The sequence below is a fragment of the Aphelocoma coerulescens genome, chromosome 17 (genome assembly GCF_041296385.1).
Source record: "Aphelocoma coerulescens isolate FSJ_1873_10779 chromosome 17, UR_Acoe_1.0, whole genome shotgun sequence".
Classification (NCBI taxonomy): domain Eukaryota; kingdom Metazoa; phylum Chordata; class Aves; order Passeriformes; family Corvidae; genus Aphelocoma; species Aphelocoma coerulescens.
The window spans coordinates 10,929,707-10,951,724 of NC_091030.1; the positions used below are offsets into that span (position 1 = coordinate 10,929,707).

General features: G+C 41.4%; 2 protein-coding genes across 7 annotated transcripts; both read left to right on the forward strand.

Moving 5' to 3' along the window:
* The first annotated feature begins 559 nt into the window (after positions 1-559).
* On the forward strand, positions 560-9,786 carry ZBTB43 (zinc finger and BTB domain containing 43). Of its 3 annotated transcripts, XM_069031973.1 has the most exons (3): positions 585-649; positions 1,450-1,494; positions 2,891-9,786. In XM_069031973.1, exon 3 carries the CDS (start codon positions 2,914-2,916, stop codon positions 4,306-4,308), a length of 1,395 nt encoding a protein of 464 aa, XP_068888074.1. In that variant the 5' UTR covers positions 585-649; positions 1,450-1,494; positions 2,891-2,913; the 3' UTR covers positions 4,309-9,786. The 3 variants fall into 3 exon arrangements, with proteins under 3 accessions (XP_068888073.1, XP_068888074.1, XP_068888075.1); XM_069031972.1 differs by lacking the exon at positions 1,450-1,494 and having other exon boundaries at positions 560-649; XM_069031974.1 differs by lacking the exons at positions 585-649; positions 1,450-1,494 and adding an exon at positions 875-1,226.
* On the forward strand, positions 4,034-21,621 carry ZBTB34 (zinc finger and BTB domain containing 34). 4 transcript variants are annotated; one of them, XM_069031971.1, is made up of 3 exons: positions 16,453-18,810; positions 19,768-20,827; positions 21,110-21,621. In XM_069031971.1, exons 1-3 carry the CDS (start codon positions 18,770-18,772, stop codon positions 21,287-21,289), a joined length of 1,281 nt encoding a protein of 426 aa, XP_068888072.1. In that variant the 5' UTR covers positions 16,453-18,769; the 3' UTR covers positions 21,290-21,621. The 4 variants fall into 4 exon arrangements, with proteins under 4 accessions (XP_068888071.1, XP_068888070.1, XP_068888072.1 ...); XM_069031970.1 differs by lacking the exon at positions 16,453-18,810 and adding an exon at positions 4,034-4,120 and having other exon boundaries at positions 19,768-21,621; XM_069031969.1 differs by lacking the exon at positions 16,453-18,810 and adding an exon at positions 11,280-11,361 and having other exon boundaries at positions 19,768-21,621.
* Positions 21,622-22,018: the final 397 nt, after the last annotated feature.

The window sequence follows — 22,018 nt, forward strand, 5'->3', positions numbered from 1 at the left end:
TTCCCGCAGAAATGGGCGGATTTCGGGTCCGGCCAGCGAAGCCGGCCCAGGCGGGGAGCGGCGCCCCCTGCGGGCCTCAGTGGGGCGGGACCGTGCCTGAGCTGTGCAAAAGCTCCAACACGGGTGTGCTGGTTGCGTGGTTGCGTGGCCGTTGAAACGGTTTGGCTGTAGGACAATTCCTGTGCTCCCGCACATCTGTCATCTGTGCGGAACACGCGGGAGCCAGCGCCCGCCGAGGACAGCGGACTTCAGTTGTACTGTCTGGTGGTCCCCTCCTAGCAGTGCCCACAGCAGCGCTGAGAATATTGCCCTGGGTAGCAGCTGCGGCGCAAAGGGGGAAGAGAGGGGAGGGGATCTCGACCCAGGGGGTTTTGGGATGCGAATCGTTCGTACTGAGCGCTCCTATCAAATCCATCCGCTCCCAAGTGGAACCAGCAGGAAGAGCCGCCGCCGCCGCGGGTAACAGCCACCCTGCCGGCAGGGAGGAAACGGCCGGGCCCGGCCTCACGTGACCGGGACGCGGAAGTGCCCGCAGGAAGGGGGGGTAGCTGCTTCCGGTGTGGGCCGGGGTGGGCGCGGGTAGGGCTGGGGCAGGGGCCGCACCCGCACCGGCAGCGTCCCGCTATGAGAGAGAAGCCGCGACCCGCAGGTGAGACGCTGCCGCTCGTGGCCCCCGGGAGGCCGTGCTGCCGTCGAGCCCGGTCCGCGGGTCCGCGCTGGGGCGGCGCGGCGCGGCGCGGCGCGCGAGGCCTTCCCACGCCCCGCGTCCGCAGGTCCCGCGCTCTGTCGGGCCGGGTCCGTGTCCCCGGCGGGAACGGGCGGCGGGGGCCACTCCGGCCGGAGCCTGTTGGGCGGTCCGCGCCGCTGCGGGAAGCGCTGGGGCCTGCCCGGTCCCGTGGGCTGGAGCGGCTCCCGGCCGGGCCTTGCCCGTGCGGCCGCGGCAGTATCGCGGGGGCGTTGGGAGGGTGAGAGATCAATATCTGTAGGCCTGCGCGTGGAGAAGGGAAGTAACTCCTTGCTCGCACTTATTAGAAGTAATGTTATTTTAAAATAACTTACATCTGCCTTTTATGTTCTACTCAATGCTCTAGTATGGAGATTTTTTTTTTTTATTAACTGAAGTAGAAGGACTTTCTTCTTTATGAGTTTGGAGTAAAGGAAGCGCAGAACAAAACAGTGTAGAAGGAGGAAGTGAAATGCCTTTGGAAAACCGGTTTGCTTGACTGGTATGGCTTTGATAATTGAAAATGCTTCACTTACATTTTGTCTTCATGAGAACTTAAAATACAAAAAAGTCTGCTATCATCTGGAAATGTTTTTGTAGTGACATACTGACTCCCTGCTTAAAGATGGCAGTTTAGATTACCAGTAATTGTATATAAGTTCTATAGGCATCTGTCTTTAAATTTCAGTTGAACGTCTCCTGAAGGTTTTTTTTTTTGTAAGCAGGTACTGAAAAATAGAATCTTAAATCTGAGAATATTCTGAAGGGAGGTAAGGAACTGCATCTGTATAAAAAAAAAATCTGATTGTCGAAAAATAGACATAATATACACGAGGTATAAAATAACTTGAAATACTTAAATAATTATTTCAAATTGTTTTAAGCAAAGTGGTAAGAAAAATTAACAATTGAACTGGCAGATGCAGTATTCTGTTGCTCACTGGAAAAGTACTGGTAGCTGATTCTGTTCTGAAGAGGGCTAGTGCTTTGAGGAAAAGAACCCGAGGAGTGTTGAAGACAGTAAATTTAAAGGTGGTCTTTTGTGTTTATGTGGGTGGCAACGTCATGGAACTTGACAGAGGAAACCACTTGCTGCTCCATGGCTCTTCAGCAATCCTATTGCACTCAATTTACACATTATCAAATAGAAGAATTGCACAAGTTTAACTTACTCAAGCAGTTAATGTTGGTCTTTCATAGTTGCATTTAAATTTCTGTCATTTCTAATTACAATAACATGCAAATTTATCTCAAATTCAATTTAAAATTTCAAGTATGCATTTTAAGAAGTTGTATTACTGCTTAAAGGGCTGTTAACTTTGTAGTAAGACATCTGGATGATGTGGGAATTACAGGTGTGAAAATCTGGGAGCTCTTAGCTGAGGTTCTGGCATGTAATTGTTATGTTGTTACAAATACACAAGGTACAGGCAGGAAAAGTTCTGTGCAGCAAAGATACCAGTTTCTTGATTGACATTTTAAATTCTGTATGATTTCCCTAAAAGGAGTGTTATAATAATATCTCAATAAGCTCGGAATTAAAAACTGTACAAGCTGCTGCTGTTCCATCTTTCAATTAATAAAACAATAGGGAAATGCATGAGAAGGGTCATAAGCCTCATTCTTAATGGGGTTCTGCCTGTGCTTCCAGTGTCATCCTGTGAGTTGACACAGTTGCTTTTGAAAACTTGATCTTAAGTGAAATATTTCATGAGTAAAGTCAGTGTTTATTGGGAGATCAATGAGATTATTTAGTGGGCATTTGAAATACAGAATCTTTCACATGCTGGTACAAACTTTGGGACATCCTGGAGTTAGAACTCTGCTGTATAATTTCATGAACTAACAGTTGCATTAGCCTAAACTCATGTTTGAAATGCTTCATCTATCTCAGCTGGGTAACTTGCTGTTTGTAGTTCCTGCTGTAGTTGATGAGTCCTCTTAGAGAGAAGAAACACAACAAAATATGCTGGCATAACAATTTATGGCCTTAGTACGGCTTTCAGAAGAGAGAAATGAGGTGGCTTGAGAGAAATACAACAGTGGCAAAAGGTTCCAGAAAATGTTGTGTTGAGTTCCATGTGAGTGTGTTAAGAAAAAAAGAAAATGGAAAGGTCAATACTTGACTAAGCAGAATTTCTAATTTTTTTTTTTTTTTTCTTGCAGCACAACACTAAATTTGGAATGAAATGGAGTCTGGGTCAAGCTCCTTTCGAGTGGAATTTCCAGATTTTTCTAGCACCATTTTGCAGAAGTTAAACCAACAGCGCCAGCAAGGACAATTATGCGATGTGTCCATTGTGGTTCAGGGCCATCTCTTCAGAGCCCATAAAGCTGTTCTTGCAGCTAGTTCACCTTACTTCTGTGATCAGGTTCTTCTGAAAAACAGCAGGCGAATAGTCCTGCCTGATGTGATGAATCCCAGAGTATTTGAAAACATTCTTCTGTCTACCTATACAGGCCGGCTGGTAATGCCTGCGCCAGAAATTGTTAGTTATCTGACAGCAGCAAGTTTCCTTCAGATGTGGCATGTAGTAGATAAGTGCACTGAAGTGCTTGAGGGGAACCCAACAGTTCTGTGTCAGAAGATGAATCATGGCAGTGACCATCAGTCCCCAAGCAGTAGTAGCTACAATGGCCTTGTTGAAACCTTTGAACTTGGCTCTGGAGGACAGACAGAATTCCACAAAGTGCAGGAACTAAGGGACGGTGAAAATGAAGAAGAGAGCTCTAAAGATGAACTGTCATGTCAGCTGACAGAACATGAGTACCTTCCCAGTAATTCTTCAACAGAACACGATAGACTTAGCACTGGAATGACCAGTCAGGATGGCGAAGAAGGAACTAGTGATAGTGCAGAGTACCAGTATACCAGACCAATGTATAGCAAACCCAGCATCATGTCTCACAAGCGGTGGATCCATGTGAAACCAGAAAGGTTTGAACAAGACTGTGAAGGCGTTGATAATCCTTATGATGAGCACCAAGTTTCTGAATCCATGAATGCCATCCAGGCAGATCACTCAATCCAGTCTTCGGGTGTTGAAGATTTTCACATAGGTGACAAAAAGATGGAAGCAGAATTTGATGAACAGGCAGATGAAAGTAATTATGATGAACAAGTTGACTTCTATGGCTCGTCTATGGAAGAATTTTCCGGTGAAAGGGCAGATGGAAATTTAAGTGCTCACAGACAGGATCTTATGATGGCAGCAGGCTATGGTGAAAGCATTGATATGGCTGCCGGGATTAAAGAAGAAACGTCTCTCACTGGATTCTCCCATGCCGATAAGCTCTATCCTTGTCAGTGTGGAAAAAGCTTTACACACAAAAGTCAGAGAGATCGGCATATGAGTATGCACCTTGGTCTTCGACCTTATGGCTGTGGTGTCTGTGGTAAGAAATTCAAAATGAAACACCATCTTGTAGGCCATATGAAAATTCATACAGGCATAAAACCATATGAGTGTAACATCTGTGGGAAAAGATTTATGTGGCGGGACAGTTTTCATCGGCATGTGACCTCTTGTACCAAGTCCTATCAGGCTTCTAAAGCTGAGCAGAGTACTACTGAGATGAACTAAGACATGAGTGCTTACATTTGTTTAGTGGAGTAAGAAAAATAAACTCATTATGCAAATAATGTCTGGTACTTGCTATTGTACGTTCTCAAAAAAACAAGGTTTAATGAGTATGCTGGTATAAACAGAAAAACATATTTTGCTTTCTGCAGTATTACTTCAGGTGTTCAGTGTGTGAAGTGCATGTGGTTAATCTGAAAGGTGCCTGCAAAATGAGGTCTGACATTGTAATCACAGCAGTATTTAGAAGCCGTCTTGTATTTCTAAGTCATCTAAATTCACAGTAAAACTCAGCTCTAAATTGACAAAAATCCTGAAAATACTTAGATGAACCAGGAATTCAGGTAGTACGACTTAATGGAAAAGAAAATGAAGATGACCAAATCGCGTTATACGATTCACATTTTAATGAAGAAAAAAAAATTAGAATTCCACCTCAAGGTGAAGACTGCCAACATACTTAACATGCATCCTTAGGTAGTGTGCATCATTCAGTAGCCTTTGCTGTATTGCTTAATGAAAGGCAGTGGTAAAGGTGGTTTGGCTTTCCTTTATCTGTCTTCTGTTTTTTTAATATATCTTCAGTAAAACAAATGTCTGGTTTTGTGCTGATTTCTATTTAGAGTCTGTAGTGCACTTACATATAAGCTTCAGTATATATTAAGTATACTTTATCCGTGCTCCTCTAGGGTCTAATGCTGTACGACTCTTGACTTCATTAGATTTTAATTACTACTTTGTGAGAGCTTCTAGAAGTATGTGTAATAAGTATGTCTTATAAAAAAAAAAAAGAAACCAACAAAAAGCTGTAACATTTGGAACTTAGTCAAAATAATCAAATATTTAAACTGTAAATTTCTGTTCAAATTTTTGTGGCTTACTACAGTAGCAAGTACCAAACTCTGGATTCATGAACTGACTTGTTATTGGTACAAAAACTTCTCTGAGAACTTCTATCTAGTTTTAGAAACCTGCTTTAGGAAAATTATGTAGTCATTGATACGTATTTATACTTCTAATTCTTTACTGTTTGAATAGTAAGAACTGTAATACAGATTCTTGGTACTGAACTACTGTGACTGGTGATCACAAGCAGAGTTGTTTACTTGCTCAAATGAAGTTGCTTGTGGAAAAAAGTAGGAAGTATGTCATTTGGATCTTCTAAGGGTACTGCAGAACATGGTACCATGCTTATGTCTGAAGTTGGGATTTTTGCTGGGAAAGTGACACTTGTTCTTTGTTAGGATGAGGATCTGTGTGTAGGGCTCTCATTCATGGAGATAGATGGAGGAGTGTGTATAGTTCTAAGAGATGCTGCCAGCTCTGCAGATAAAGGCATCCGTTTTAAAGGGGACAACAGGATTTTGAGGTTTAAAGCTTAATGCAGTCCAATGCAAAAGCAATTGCTTCTTAGTAAGCAAAAGCTTCTTAGTAGCTTACTGAAATATGAAAAGGAAAGAGCCTTTAGAACATACATAGAATATAATAGAAAGAGGTGACATTCAAGTATAGTGCTGTTCACATGGGGAAAATGTTAACCAGCATTAAAGACCTAAGCCTGTCTGGCCCCAATTTCTGTCTTGGGCACTGCTGTGTGCAGGATAATGTACTGAAACAGATGACCCTGTATGGTGAAGCAAAACCACACAAAGATTATTACACTTCAGATTCTTTTTTGAACTCCCAGTTACAAATTGTCTTAAGATACAACTCAACTGTGTCCTGAAAATGAATGTCTGCTGCAAGCTGAGGGTTTTCTACTCAGTGAGCTGTAATTACTGTAATTTCTTTACTGGCATTCTACTTTAAAACCTTTTTTTTTTTTTTTTAAGAGGCTCTTAATTATTGATCTTCTAATGCTTCAAATATTTTTTCATATGGAATTTTGTTAAAATATATGTTCCCAAGTACAATGAACCCATTGCTGGCAATGGGCATGAATGATCAGCACCACAAGAGTTCCTATTAGCACTTAATTGAACTCTACAGATACCATGGTGGCCATGTTTAACCTTTGTGATCAAGGTACAAAACAGGGATTTTGCTCACTAACACTGTAACCTGCTTAATGTATAGAAGCACTTTGTATTTAAACAAAAAAAAATAAAAAAAAAACCAACAAAAAACCAAACAAACCATAAAACTTTATAAGTACGTTTTTTAACTTAGAAATTATATTCCCTCTATGGTTTGTTTACACACTGCTAACACTGTCTTTTTTAATACTAAAAGTACTTTAATGCTTGCCTGTTTACATGAGGGTAGAGGAAAGGGTTCTTGCACTCAGTGGCCCCATTTTTCCATTCTCCAAGGCGTTACCACATACATGGTGTCATTTCTGCAAGTACCATCATCACATCTGAAGGAAGGCATTAGAATCGTAGAATGGTTTGGGTTGGAAGGAGACTTTGAAGGTCATCTACTTCTAACCCCCCTGCCATAGGCATGGACACCTTCAACTAGGCCATGTTGCTCAGAGCCCCATCCAACCTGGCCTTGAACATGTGCAGGGTGTTTATTCTCATACTCATTTCAAGAATGATCTTGTGTATTACATCAGTTCTCAGCCCCTTTCCAGTTGTCACTTTAGTTTTGCATAAAAAGGTTAAGGGTGCCTCTTCCCATTTAACCATAAAAAAGGCTGGACAGAAACACCAGTCTGAAAAATATGGTGAAAAAATCAATAAATATGTCGAACCCAGACCATCCTACAGAGCTGCCAGCAAAACTGTTTCTTTTACCAGCTTGGAATGACTTTTATATGGGATATTTCTAGGTTTAACATTACTTCTATTTGCAGTAAGATTACTTTGAAATAAAGCTTTAAAATCAAATGTACTGCGAGAGACACTTTAAAGGTTTTATAACAGGTTCAGTAGATCATATTACAGAACCAAGTCCTTTTTTAATGACTTAGCATGAATAGTAACTTTTTTTAGTATTTGCCTATTGCTGTTTTACCCCATATTATGGCATTGTCTTGAAAGTCCAACAAATGTTGCTCCACTGATTTTGTAGCATTTGGCTTTCTGCTGTTAATCTACATGAATCAAATTGATTGCAGGAAAATACTGATCTGAATGTCATGAGATCAGATTGAGAGGACTGATGATTTAAGGGCAGCTTGCAATACATGTCTAAAATCCTTACTTTTGCATGTCACAGGTGAAACAGCTGTCTTGTGGTGTTTCTCTTGAATTCAGTTTATTGCCCTTTGTCAAACTTCTAATCACCATTTCAAGTATTGGGGGGGAAAGATAAAAAATTACTTAAACCATCTTCCTTGGGCTCAGCTTAAGTCTAACACCTCTTCTCCCTGCCTTTGTAGTCTCAGTTTCCCTTGCTTTCACCAAGAGCTGTATTCAGCTCCTGCCATTTCCTTTTGTAAGGTGACAGGTAACACAGGAGGTTGGGCTCATATGCACACTTCCTTTCTGACGGTCTTCATTTCTTAGTGGGTGTCCTCTGGTGCTCTGGTCTGGTCAGTGTCACTATTCATGGTGACACTGTCCCTTCAGGGATGTGTCTGTTCCAGCTTGGTTCTCCTGTGGAATTCAGTTATTTTAGAGGTGTACCTGCTCTGGCAGGGCTTAGCTGTAGGCCAAAGTCCTCTTAGAAGTGAATCTCCTCAGGCGGAGAGTGTGTCCTTCTGTGAGTATGTCTGTACATGTTCTCAGTGACTTCTTCAGGTGTTTTCCCAAGAGCAGCTCTTCAGTTTCTCCACATATGCCCAGGAGCATTTTCTCCATGTGTCTTCCCTGCACCTCTTGCTAGTAGCTGCCATTCTTCCTTAAGTATGTTTAAGCAGAAGCATTATGTGCACCTCTGGTTGAGATTGTGGCTTGCAGTGGATTGTTCACTTTCATTTTTTGTGCAGGCTGAACTTCTTTTCACTAGGGCAGTTCGCAACCTCTGGCCGCGCGTCACCCTGTGCAGTCCCTGCCACTGGTGGCTAGTGCAGTTGAACACAGCAAGCCAAGATATACAGACGCAGCTTCTGTCAAGCTTCTGATCTTTGCTAATGGAGTGGTCTTGTTGAAGGTACGAAAAATTACTTCCTGTTTGTGGGGAGGAGGGAAGCAATCCATATATATATATGTAATATGAATGCATATGTATATGATGACTTTCATTAATCTTCCCATGTGCTTCATTACCTTGGATGATGTGGCTGTTGGCTGTAGTAAAGTGAGTGTCTTCTTATAGCCAGCAATATTGTACACCCAGGCGGCTTTCAGACTTTCCTGCTGCTTTGAAGCCATTCATTGTCCTAGCAATGGTAAGAAGACTTAATGATACTGCAGCTAAGTTCCTTTTCATTCCGTTTTGTAACTAAGATGTTAATTACCATGGAATCTGTGCAACTACCATTCTGAAAAATTCAACTATTAGCAGGGTTAAAATCTGCTTACGTGTATAGCAGACCCTTTTGAGGGAGAAGGTTCCTATTTCACATACCAGTGTTGGTTTGCAGGGTGCTTTTTTGTTGTTTCATTTTTTAAACTTTCCTTGTTTGTTTTATGGGTGAGCAGATAGACCCCAGAAGGTATTGTCAGTACAGTGGTTTGGTCACAGCTTTTTTCATCTGAGGTGTGGCTGAGGTTGAGAAACCATCCTGTATCATAAGCAAGGCAGATGATCAAAGGCCGATGTAATGAGTGTTCCAGTATTACTGAGCCTGAAAGAATGGAGGCACATCAGGGTTTGTAATCTCAATACTTTTGCCTGGGTGCCAGCAAGGGGACCTGTCTCAGAATTATGAGAGTCTACATCAGGATACTGAGTGTTTTGCTGTAACAGAATTAGGACCTTTCTCTAAGCAACAAAGGAAGTTGGTTTTTTGTCTTTTAAATGCTTCATTGGATAGCTTGGCTTCTTTAGCTATTAGCTGTAAACTGTCAGTGGCCTAGGGGAAGATGCTGGAAAAGAAACTCGTATATTTTTAATGTGATTAAATTGCAAGTTCTGATTTTTGCTTGAAGCCTGTGTCCGTTGATTGCTGCTCCTTTTTTTTTTTTAATTCATGGGATTCCATATTTCTTTCAGAAATGTAACTGTTTATGCAAGTCAAGTGAATCTTCCTTAATGAGCTATAAGTTTTTATTCTAAACAAGTCATTTATAATAGTAAATTTGCATATCTTGATATTTTGTGAGATGTTATGCCTGTATTGCAGAGGTTGGATAGTTTCGTCTATAAATATTGCTGTCCTAATTGTACAGCATGGTTTTAATTTAATGTTACTGTTCAATATTTTCTTCTTATAGAAGAGTCCCACGCCCCTTTTTTTGTATAACATGTTTTAATAAATGTTATCTGTCAACTTTGTAAATGTTTTCTTAAGCTTGAATGAAAGGAATGCATGTCCAGTACTAGTATTTAATATTTCACTTGGCCAAAATAAGTGCTTAAACAAAAGTACAAATCCAAAAGTTGTTGATATATAACTTTATTAAATATATAAAAAAGTGTATCTAGTAATGTGTCTTCTTGAAATAATGATAACATGCCAGCCTAGTCTAAGAAAACACTAAACTAAAACCTGATTTTTAAGACACAGTAAGTTTGATGAATTTGTGGCATTGGGCCCATTTCTTTGCTGCTTTAGGTAATTAGCTTCCATGCTAGTTCAAATTTATCAAACAGGTTTTGTTGTAACTGGTTTTTGCAGAATGGTGATCTCTGAAGTTACAATACAGAATGTACATGCTGTTAGGAAAATTCCAGAACACTCACTCCATAGTAGCAGCAACTGCATGTCCCAAAGACCTCTTGGTACATTTGAAGTAGGTACAGATAACATAGATGTTTTTTCTTGTCTAAGTATGAAAGAAATTTCATGCTGTGAAAAGTATTAAAGATTAAGTTTCCCTTACCTTCCTGTGAGGATTCCTTCTCTCCCTGACTAAATTTAGGTACTAATACTGAACACTTGATTTTGTCCAGGCTCCATCTGCTCAGTCCTCGTGGAACCATACCAGCTGCTGCTTGCTACCTAAGCAAAAAAATGAGCTCGCTCTCATTGAAAGCATGTTCAGTTAATACCTGGAGAAGTCAGTATTTGTGTAACACAGTCTTCAGCAAATTCAAATGGAATATGGTACAAGAAAATTAATTTTCTATTTTGGCTACATTTACTGAACATGGAAGAATAAGCCTAAAGTTTTCTGCCTGTTCAGAATTAGTTGCTTGACTTTTTTTTATCTGAGTGAACAAATACAGTTTGTCTGTGTGTTTGTTAACTCTGTTATTTGTGCCCTGGCCAGGATGCTTCCCAGGCTGCTGCTTTATCTGATCAGCATTCAATACCTAAGGTATGAAGACTCTGTTCTGTGTCTTAAAGGGAGAGAAAGACATACCTTCAGAAGACAGAATGTGGTTTCCAGTTAGACCAGGTGGATATCCCAGCCAGACCTACTGGCACCAGTCGCTCTGACTGTTACCAAGTAGTACATGAACTGTCTGGTTCATAAACTGAATCGTGGCACTACCTGACCTACAAGCATACGCAGGATAACTAAAAAAAAAGGTCAGCGCGTGCTTGCTGAAGCGATTTCTGTGAGTTACAAGGCCAGTGTAACACAGGTGAACTTTTTAATTCTTTGCTCAGTAAAAGTGGTAGCTCACAGCTGGAGTGGGGGATGCCGTCCCCCAAAAGCTCCCTCACTGCATCTGTGACTGCCTAACGGGGTATGGCTCTGAGTGCGCGTTCTCTTCTGGAGCTGCACACCGTGAGAGTTGTCGAAGGAGCTCTGCCCGCGTACGTACCGGCTTCAGCTAATGCTCAAATCCTTCTGCCTTCGTGAGGAGTCGCGCAGCGAGGGCGGCTCCGCCCTACCCCGGCGGCGGGCAGCGCCCGGGCTCCGCGCCGGGAGCGGGGCGGGTTCCCGGGCGGCCCGGGGGCACCGCCCGCTGCCGGGGCGTCACCAGGAAGCGGAACGGCCGCCAGCGGAATCAGTTCCGGGTGCGAGTGGCTGTGGGAGCGGGCGGGAAGCGGCGGTGGGAGCGGGCCGGGCCGGCCGGGATCCGCCATGTGAGAGCCCCAGACAGCCCCAGGTGAGCGGCCGCGCGAAGGGCGCTTGGCCCTGGGGCCGGCGCGGCGCTCCCAGATGGGACGGGGCCGTGCTCGGGAAGGGGTCCCGGCGCCTGACAGGCCCTGCGGGGGTGGCGACCGCGGCCCGGCGGGCCGTGGCTCGGTTCGGCTGCCTGGAGCGGCGGCAGCGGCTTCGTCAAGGCTGCTCTCGCCCGGCCGTGCCTCGGCGGGAGTTGTCGCGTAACCCGAGTCGGTGGCTCTGTTGCAGCTTTGGCGTGTGGGGAGGGAGGGCGGACGCGCCTGTGTCGGGGTCTGCTGTTAACCCGAGCGAGGCGTAAAATCCTCGGCACGGCGGACTGGGGCGGAACAAACCTGGCCTCATTCAGGGAGGTGTTTATTGCCCGGAGTTGGGGGACCTTTTAGCTGCTGCTGTTTCGTCAGAGAAGGTGGAAGTTCTAGTGAAACCCCAATCTCTCTAATGCAAGGGTCTTTCCAAATCCCGGCAGGTGTGCACAGCACGCAGAAGTGGATTTGGCTTAGAGTAAATCAGAGTTGAGAGTTAATTTGGAACAAGGCAGAACAGTCTCGGAAACATCAATGTGGTTGAGCCTGGTTTTCAAAGGAAAACAAAGTGGTATAGGATTAGCTGCACTGCAGTTGTTACACGTTACGGAATCCTCAACATCTGGATCAGAATGTGCCTGAGCTTCATTGCCTGTCCAGGGACAGCTCCGAACAGTTCCATCTATCCCAAGTAGCGAGCTGGGAAAATACCATGAAAAAGTGCTCTTCGCAGCTATTGTAAATCTACTGCAAAAAATATTGCTGATCTCTAGAGAACTTAGTCACTTCATTGCTTAAAAGAAACATCAGAACCAAAAAGTCAACAATTTGATGAAGAGTGGCTACTATTTAAAAAAAAAAAAAAGTGGACAGATTAAAATGCACAGTGGTGATGAAGTATTACCTTGGTAGTAAATAGTATTGTAATATCAGAAGGTTCAAGAGCCCTCTTCCCACTTGGTGGAAATTATGGCTATATATATATCGTCAGTCTCAAAATATAGGCTGAAGTATTTTTATGATGATAGTGACATCTCAGAGTTGTCAGATGTTCGGCGAATGTGGTTATTTTGCATTATATGATGGGGATGTTGTGAAATTTGTGCACAAAATAAAAGTTTCTGATCATTACTTGTAAGATCTTGTTGGTTTGGTATCACCAAGAGGCCCCTTTGTTTTATTTATCTGGCACAATATTTTTGTTGATATTGAAATCGTAGACACATAGAATAGTTTGATTTGGAAGGTACCTTTTGATCTTGGCTTATCTCCAGTTTGCCTCCTGGTAACATTTTTTTTTTTTGCATTCAGAAATAGATACATACCTGTAACTACTGTTGTGGTAATTTGATTTCAAGGGTCGAGATTTAGAGATTATTTCTACTGAGGTTTCTAATGGTTAGGTGAAACTATTTTTATGCATTGATAGTTGTTTTATTTTGCCCCAATCACTCCCACACTGGCAAACATTTGTGAAGAAGACAGTTAAGAGAATAAGGGACAAATGTGTCCCTTGGACTTCAGTTTCATATCTGCTTTCTTTGGATATTTGCTCAAATAAGAGGCTCCTTTTTTTTTTTCTATAAAATGCTAAATATGCAGTTCCAATAATATCTCTGCTGCACCATGCTGACCACTGAGAATGAGTTTGTAGTGTTCCTGGTATTGACATGTGTGTATGTATGCATGTCCATATATGTATATACATCTAAATAAATTGATTTTATTTTTATGCTAAAATCATCCACTGTTTGAAGTGATTTTATGTTCTTCATGTTGTGAATCTTGGTGAGATAAAAATAAATCCTTTTGAATTTTTTGTTAGACAAAAGTTTGAATTCGTAAAGCTTTACTGAACTGAGTGTCAGGGGTTACTGCTTTGCTCCCCAGGCAGTTAGTGAGGTTGCGTCCCGTAGCACTGCCGGAGCTCTCACCTGCCCGGCAGGAGCTTTGTGTATGGTTTCTCTGTAGGTGTACTTTGGGTAGAACGTGGCCTGTCTGGCTACAGAGAAGGAATGATGATCTTCACTGGGGCTTTCTGGTATCTACCAAAGCAAAAGTGCAAGAGCTAAGTTTTCTAGTAACTACAGTTCAGCCTGTATTTACTGCCTTCTGTTTCTGAGGAAATGGGGCATTTCCAGCATTTTTTGAGGTAATGAAGTTTTAAATTGTTGTGTAGTCTTCACCTAACTGATTTTGTATTGTAGCCTAAACCAGACATGAAGCAGACTGACTTTCAAGGCTGTTTTTCAATTAATAATAGGCCACATGCACCTCTTGTTGTGTGCTTTCCTACAGATAATTTGGGCAAACTGCCTGTATCTTCTTTGATTCCAATGGGCACTTTGGAGGAAGTGAAGAATTAATGCAAAATCCAATTCTACATATTTGCATAGTGCTGCTTGTATTATTATAAGTTCGTTGTACTTAAAAATTATCTCAGTTGTTGGGAGATTATTATTGAGAGAGGATTTTTTACCCTCTTTTAGTTTGGGGATTTTTTAATGGCTGCAAAATTGAACTCGTTTTTTAGCAGTGGGGTAGCTTACCCTGCTTTGGGGATTGGAGTACAGCAGATTTCAGTACAGTAGCAGTGCTGTGTGGCACATTGTTTAAGGCCATCCAAGGGCACTATATATTGACTTTAAAAAGGATAATTAATATTTTATTGTTATGAGAGGTATAAGCTGATAAAATGTTCTATGACCACTCTCTTCCCTATTTTCAAAGATTATTTCAAGAGTGTCTTAGAGACCCCTCTAGCCTGTGACATAATTGATGGCAGTTTTTCTTTGATACAACTAGTGTTAATTAGCGTGGCTTCTGTACATATGAAGAGCAATGCAAATGCAGTCTGAAAGGAGTAAGAGTGATGAAGATGGTTGCCCAAAAACTTCCACGATCACAGCTGATGAGGTTACTTTCCTAGGTTAAAATTCTCTTGAATGATAATATGTATGTGCGATGATGTCTTGAGTTCTCACACAGATGGTGCAGATACTAACCCCTACAAAATGCAGGGGAGGAGTGCACTGATTTATACAAATACCTGTTTATTGTCTTGCCTTTTCTCTGTATTCTGAGCAGTGCATAGTGTATGGAGAGAGTATGACAGAATCATTGAAGTTGAAAAAGACCTCTAAGAACGAGTCAAATCTTTAACTGATCACCACCTTTTCAACCAGACCAGAGCACTGAGCACCACATCCAGTCATTTAACACCTCCAGAGATGGTGATTCCACCACCTCCCGGGGCAGCCTGTTCCAATGCTTAACAACCCTTTCAGTGAAGAAATTCTTCCTGATTTCGTACCAGAACCTCCCTTACCTCAGGGTGAGGCCATTTCCTCTTGTCCTCTCGCTTGTTGCCTGGTAGAGGCATTTTTGATGTCATGGAATACTTTGTTTTGTTTTTGTCTTAATTTTTGCTATGACCCTCCTAGATTTTCTGTGTGTTCTGTTTTCAGACGTGCTACCACAGTAATGGTTTGTAATGTGTTTTTTTTCCCAAGGATTCCTTGTTGCTGAGCTAATTTAAGAAATTGCAAGGGATCTTTTCTCACACCTTAGTGTGAGTTAAAATGAGTATAATTTGTGTCATTCATCTGGCTATGGGAACGGTGAATCATACTTCAGTGAGTGAAGGAAATTAAACAGGTGCAGACTTAGAAGCAGAAACTAATACTATGTTGGCAGGCACACAGTTTCGTGTTATAGTTATACGATGCTTCTCCCCTGCTACTGTATGATGTCAGTAAAATTAAATACCTAACGTGGTTTGTCAACATCTGTTCTTGTTTTTTAAATTAAATAAGAGTTTTCATAGAACATAATTTTTAAAGGAAGTTTCTTTTGAAATCTAGTAAGAAATGTTAAATGCCTATCACTGATATTCACAGGTTACTTCAATAAACACTTTTGTTTGAGGACATAGGGCAGTGATCCACTACTACTAAAGCCGTTTTGTGGGCTGCATTTGTTGTATAAAACCCTGATGAATAAATGTAATGCAGATGCAAAGAGAATTTATATGATTCTTTTGAGTGTGACTGGATCATCTCCTACAGAAATAGACAGGAGGCTCAATACATAGCCCTTCTAGGACTTAGTGAACTTGGTATCCAGTTTTGGCCTGTGCCTTCAGCCAGTTTCTTGGATACGTAATAGCTATGAAAACCTTAAATACTTTGATCTACTTTTGAGGAAAGGTTAAGAGAGGACCTATTCATAGACAGATGTCCAGACTGAAATTTTACAGGACTTTGCCCTAACTTTACACTAACTCCCAGGCAGGGGTGAAAGCTAAAGCAAGACGAAGTGCATTACTTCTTAACAATGAGTGTACCTGACACTGCTGTGAGTTTACAGAATCACAGAATATTCTGAGTTGGAAGGCACCCAAGAGGATCGAGTCCAGCTGAAGTTGTCTTAGTTCTCACTACCCCCCAAATGCTTGAGTTTGTATATTGCAAATAAAACTGTCGTAATTCTGAGCTATTGCTCTATATGACTATCCTGAGCCTAAATAACACAGGTTCCCTCTGCATGTGCTGAGATACCACGGAAGGTACCGAATGGGACTTCTGACTGAGCAATTTTTTTTCTTCTTCTTCACCTGTGCTAATTTTGTAAAGAATTATTATGTGTATAATTTTCATTATGACTGTCTGGTTAACTGCAGAGAAAATTTTTTTTTCTTTAGAGCATACAGTGGATGTGTCCAAAGTTAATTTGTGCTTTAGAGTACCTTTTCACTTCAGTTTAATACTATATGCCTGACCCCAAAAGAGAAGAGGTTAGGGAGATTGGAGGAAGCTGTTAAAAAAACTGAGGGGTTCTTACTAGCCTTTTCAAATTGTAGTGATTTTCCAGGACTGTTTCAGAAATGTTTCAACTATAAATACTATTGTCTTGAAAGTGCTACTGCTCTGCCAGCACTGATGAATAATTGAGTATTGTTATAGTACAGTACCCTGCTGAACATTATTTTGGTTAATGTTACTAGAATTTTATTATGAAGCTGCTAACTTGATCCTATATACAAATAAAATAAAACCTTCTTGTGTATGGTAATATAATCTATGCATTACTTTCATTTTCTAGATAGTGACATTTGGGACTTCTGTGAATAAATAAGATCATTTTTCTTCTGGCTGTTATTCACCAATAGAACATAGCGAGTGGTGCCTGCTTCTCTGATCTGTGTAATGCCCGGGTTTTCCCCCAGGTCTTGCTCTCCCAAGTTGATACAAGGTAGTTGGGGTGCTCTGGTACTAACCCTAGCAAAATTACTGCAGCCTCAGTGCTGTTCCTGCTACAGTCCTGCCTGCTCCTGAATGGGGTGTCCATTGGTAACCTGGTCAGTTCTCCTCTAGCTGGAGTTTTAAGGTTGTGGCTGAAAGTGGAAGAAGGATTCCCTTCTGCCCACTGCTGCTGTATTTCAAAATGCTTGTCATTTAACCCCAGCTTTCCACAGATGTTTTCATGGTCCCAGGAAGCATGTGTCTGCAAAGGAAGAAACTAAGGTGGAAAAGTAGTCACAAGTGTGCGCTGTAGCTTGTTCACTTTGTTTTTTAGGAGCAGATGGGTATAGAGTTTTGTTGTGCACTGCCTTTTAGGCAGTGTGTGCTTGACCTGTTTGCTTGCTTTAAAAACAGCACTGTGTTCGCTTGATCCCTGTTGGAAGTTTTTACTGCTTTTCTGCTACCCTGACGAACAGACTTACAGACCTTTAACTCCATCATCCTCTCCACTCACTGCCAGGATGTGCTGTTTAATCCTAGCATCCTAAGCAAAATAAGCTTCTTTGTTTCCCTAAAGAAAGATGAAACAACTGAAAACAAGGATGTAGTTACTTACAGATTTGTATATGCATATGGAGATAATGGGATGTTCTAACAGTCATGATGGGCAAGGATCACTGTGGATTCCTGTCTCCTTGGTGTCCTTCTCACCCTTTCTCCGGTACGTGTTTACAGTCCATTTTCAATGTGTGGCCATGTCCCAGGAACTGTGAGTTCATCTAGAGATGTCATGATGAAAAGAGCATAATTTTTTTTCCTCCATTGTAAGGCATAAAATGTCCATCTTCTTTCTTGTCAGGTGCCTATCTTTAATTCATTCCTTCTGTCTGGACCAGTGCTAGTGGTGACAATTTATAGTTTAATATTTTCTCCAGGAGTAAGTTATTCTCCATTTTGCTGGGTAAGAGCCCTTAGGGAAATATGGGACAAGGAGGAAGGCCACTGTCCATGCATGACAAACTTTCTATACATCCTTGACTGGAATGCCAAATTATTGCTGCTGGGGACTGGTCTTTTGGTTTGTACACAGTCACTGACCCAGGTAACTTGTCCATTCATGTCACTTCAGGTCAACAAAAGCTCTTTTTCCATTTAGCAAAGAGAAATTTAATCAGGAATGGCTGATGTTGCATCTGTGCATAGCTAATAAGTCCCACAAATTAAAAGTTTCCTGTGTTGGGTTTCTAAGAAGCTTGCTGCCCTGTAAGACACAAGTGAAGATGACAGATTGTGGTGGTGCATTCCCTCCTCCCTGGTGATTCTTTCAGTGACCTTAAAACACTCATTTATGACACAAACATGCATCCAACTGCTGGAACTCCTGTCTTCCCCATGGGACTGGGATAGTGGTTCTCTGCACAACAGGCAGGGATGCTCAGAAAGGCAAAGTTAATCTTGCTGTGTAACTACCCCACTGCTGGGATAGGTTGTGTGTTGTACTGTTTGTTTTTTGACTTATATCAGCTCACAACTCTGAACCATTCTGTAGCTTTGTTCGCTGAATAAAAGAACTGTCCTGCCAGAGCCATCTCTGAATGGATTGCTGCAGTCATATCACTTCTGTTAGCCATCTTGCAGTCCTTATTTCCCACCTCAGATATAAGAGCCTATAAAATGTCTTTTTCTTCGCTGTTACATCTCAGCCAAAAAATCTCAAATGAAGTCCCGTTTACCCATTTTAATGGATAATGGCACTGGTAGCTTAGAGAACATGTTTAGCAAGTCTGATAACTTGATTTTGAATGTTCTGTGAGAGTTTTTGCCAGTTTTCTAAGTCAGACAATGTTCAGTCAGGAAGCTGGCTTTCTTGTGTCTGCTGAAAAGAAGTTCCATTTGCTAAGGTTGCGAATGTTAGTTTTAAGTGAGAGTCAGCTGATAGAGCTCCAGTTCTTCCTTTTAGACTTTTTATCCTATTTCTACCTGTTGATTTTCTTTTTAGAACACCTGAATTTTCATAATTTGATTTAAATTGTCCATATGTCCCATTACAGCATGTAACATAATAGAAAAAAAAATCCGCTAGTATATTTTGATACATTGGACATGCTTCCTGCATCTGAAGTCAATGGATGATGTTGAGATCTGTTTGTTCAATTGGAAAAGCAGGTATGGTGGCAATATTATGTCTTTAGACTTCTGCATTAATAAGAACAAGAATAGCAATAAAAACCTGAAGGTTTTTGGGCACTTGATTAGTGCCCAGTCTTGGAAATGTAAGGTAATGCTGCAGGTCGACGTTCTCAGGCTGAAAGTGTGTGTATGCTTTTTACAATAGTAATCTGTGGAAAGTGCTTTTCTTTAGCTTTTGTTTGGAACTCTATATATTACTTTAAAGGCTCTTTGAATGTCCTTTCCTCATGTTTGAGTACCTATGGCTTTTAAGTTAGGTTAGAATTTAAATGTCGAATTATTCTAGCTAGGAAATCACTGCTGTGTCAGATGAGCTTCAAAGTTCACATCGTGGTTTATTAAAAAAAAATTAAAATCACAAAAGAATTTTTAAAAAAAAAATTGAAAGTCCATGGGTGGCTCAAACACTTTTCTTTCAAATGCACACACATACACAGGTGCCTGTGACTTTTCCTTAGGAGATTTTTCAAACTTCATGAACTGCCTTCCAACAATCATTCTTGGGAAATTTAACAATGCGGTTCCCTTCAAGTAGCACTGTAGTACCTGGCTTGAACACCTATTCAGGGTGTTTACCTTGCCTAATGGCTATAAAATTGGTATTCTTTTGGGTGGGTGGATTGTTCTGCACTTCTTGCCAGGTAATGAAATTGCAAAGTTTCTTTGAGGACAGACTGTCCCAGAGAATCTGTGATGTATTCTGAGCAACTGCGTTGTGAATGTTGCAGAGGGATAATTCAAATTATCAAAATGCAAGAAATGTGTAATTTAAGACTCTACTTTTTTTATTATGCCAAGTATTTATGCTAAATGTTTTCTTTTAATGCACCTTTAACAAATCAATGTGGTTATTAAACATTTGCAAGCATTTATTTTTGAAATGGAAAACTCCATATTCATTCTCTGTTGTAAATCTTCTAATTTTTCTTTCAGATTACTCTTTACATCTGTAGAAATGGACAGCAGCAGTTTCATTCAGTTTGATGTGCCTGAGTACAGCAACACTGTTCTGAGCCAGTTAAATGAACTCCGCTTGCAAGGGAAGCTCTGTGACATAATCGTGCACATCCAGGGTCAGCCGTTCCGTGCCCATAAAGCTGTCTTAGCTGCCAGTTCTCCGTATTTTCGTGACCATTCAGCATTAAGCACTATGAGTGGCCTATCTATATCAGTTATTAAAAACCCCAATGTTTTTGAACAGTTGCTTTCTTTTTGTTACACTGGAAGGATGTCCTTGCAGCTGAAGGACGTTGTCAGTTTTCTGACTGCAGCTAGCTTCCTACAGATGCAGTGCGTCATTGACAAGTGCACACAGATACTGGAGAGTATCCATTCAAAGATCAGTGTTGGTGATGTTGATTCTGTCACTGTTGGTGCCGAAGAAAATTCAGAGAATCGCAATGGCGTTAAAGACAGCAGCTACTTTGCCAACCCTATTGAGATATCTCCTCCCTATTGCTCTCAGGTGCGACAGTCAACAGCAGGCAGCGATCTTCGGATGGAAACTACTCCAGGCAAAGCTCTTCGTAGTCGTCTGCAAGAAGAAGGGCATTCAGACCGAGGGAGCAGCGGGAGTATCTCTGAATATGAGATTCAGATTGAAGGTGATCATGAGCAAGGAGACCTGATAGTAAGGGAAAGTCAGATTGCAGAGGTGAAAGTTAAAATGGAAAAGTCTGACAGGCCAAGCTGCTCTGATAGCTCTTCCCTTGGTGATGATGGATACCACACTGAAATGGTGGATGGAGAGCAGGTGGTGGCAGTAAATGTTGGTTCCTATGGGTCTGTCTTACAACATGTTTATTCATTTACCCATGCCTCATCACAGGCTACAGGTGTGTCAGAAACCTTTGGAAGCCTGAGCAATACAAGTCCTTCAAGATCAATGCTGAGCTGTTTCAGAGGAGGTCGTGCACGCCAAAAACGAGTACCTACGGGTCACTTGCATAGTGATGTCCAGGGCTTGGTGCAAGGGGCTGACAGTGAATCCATGGTGAGTAATCCAGGATATGAAAATAGTCCACGGGAAAGAAATGCAAGAGGTCATTGGTATCCATACAATGAGAGGCTAATTTGTATTTACTGTGGGAAATCTTTCAACCAGAAAGGGAGCCTTGATCGACACATGCGATTGCACATGGGAATAACTCCTTTTGTGTGCAAGTTTTGTGGAAAGAAATACACCCGTAAGGACCAACTTGAGTATCATATTCGTGGTCACACAGATGACAAACCCTTTCGCTGTGAGATCTGTGGAAAATGCTTTCCTTTCCAGGGTACACTAAACCAGCACTTGCGAAAAAATCACCCGGGGGTTACAGAAGTGAGAAACAGGGTTGAGTCTCCAGACAGAACAGAAGCATTTGTGGAACAGAAAGTAGATAATGATGCTTCAGCTTCTGAAGCCATGGATTCTAGTATGGAAATTCATGCAATGTCTAATGCATCTGATTAAAATATTACATCTAAGTGTAACACAGACAAGCATATTACTAATGTACTTTTAAAGTATTTTATTATTTTAGTAATCATCAGTACAAGTGTAACAGCCTTTTAATTTTCCTGACCTTCTGGAAATCAGTTAGAAATGGTTTCTGGAGAAGACTACAGAAGTATTCTTTGTTTTTGAAGGAGGCTGAGTTCTTTGGGTTTTTTTTTTTTTATTTGAAGATGCTCAGAATATAAAGACAGTATACTGGGGAAAGGAAAGGAAGAGTCTGCTGAAGTGTCCCTGCTGATTGATCTGGCTAGACAAAAATGCCAGTGGGGACAGGTATTAGAATAAGGTTGGCAGCTCTGCTGAATGCTCAGAGAAGCTGTAATTTCCTTTATTTCTTAAATCCTGTTGCTGGTAATGAGTTACACAGCAGTGGGGAGAGAATATTACAGCTTTGACTCCTCTCATGTCACAATGAAATCTGTTCGCTCTTACTAACTGGTTTTGGTAGTGAGTCTGTTTATATATATAAATTTGCTTTATATATATAAAATGCTTTCACTTTCCCTGTTCTGGTTGAGGTGAATGTAAAAGTATGTCAAGGCTGATACCATATGCCACTCTATCAACTGTTAGTACTCCTCTCTGCTTAGGGTTTAGAACTTCGTACTTTGGGAGGATGGTTTTGGTTTTAAATGAATGTTGTTTGGTTTTCATTTTATTAAACTATTACTTTGTGTGCAAAAG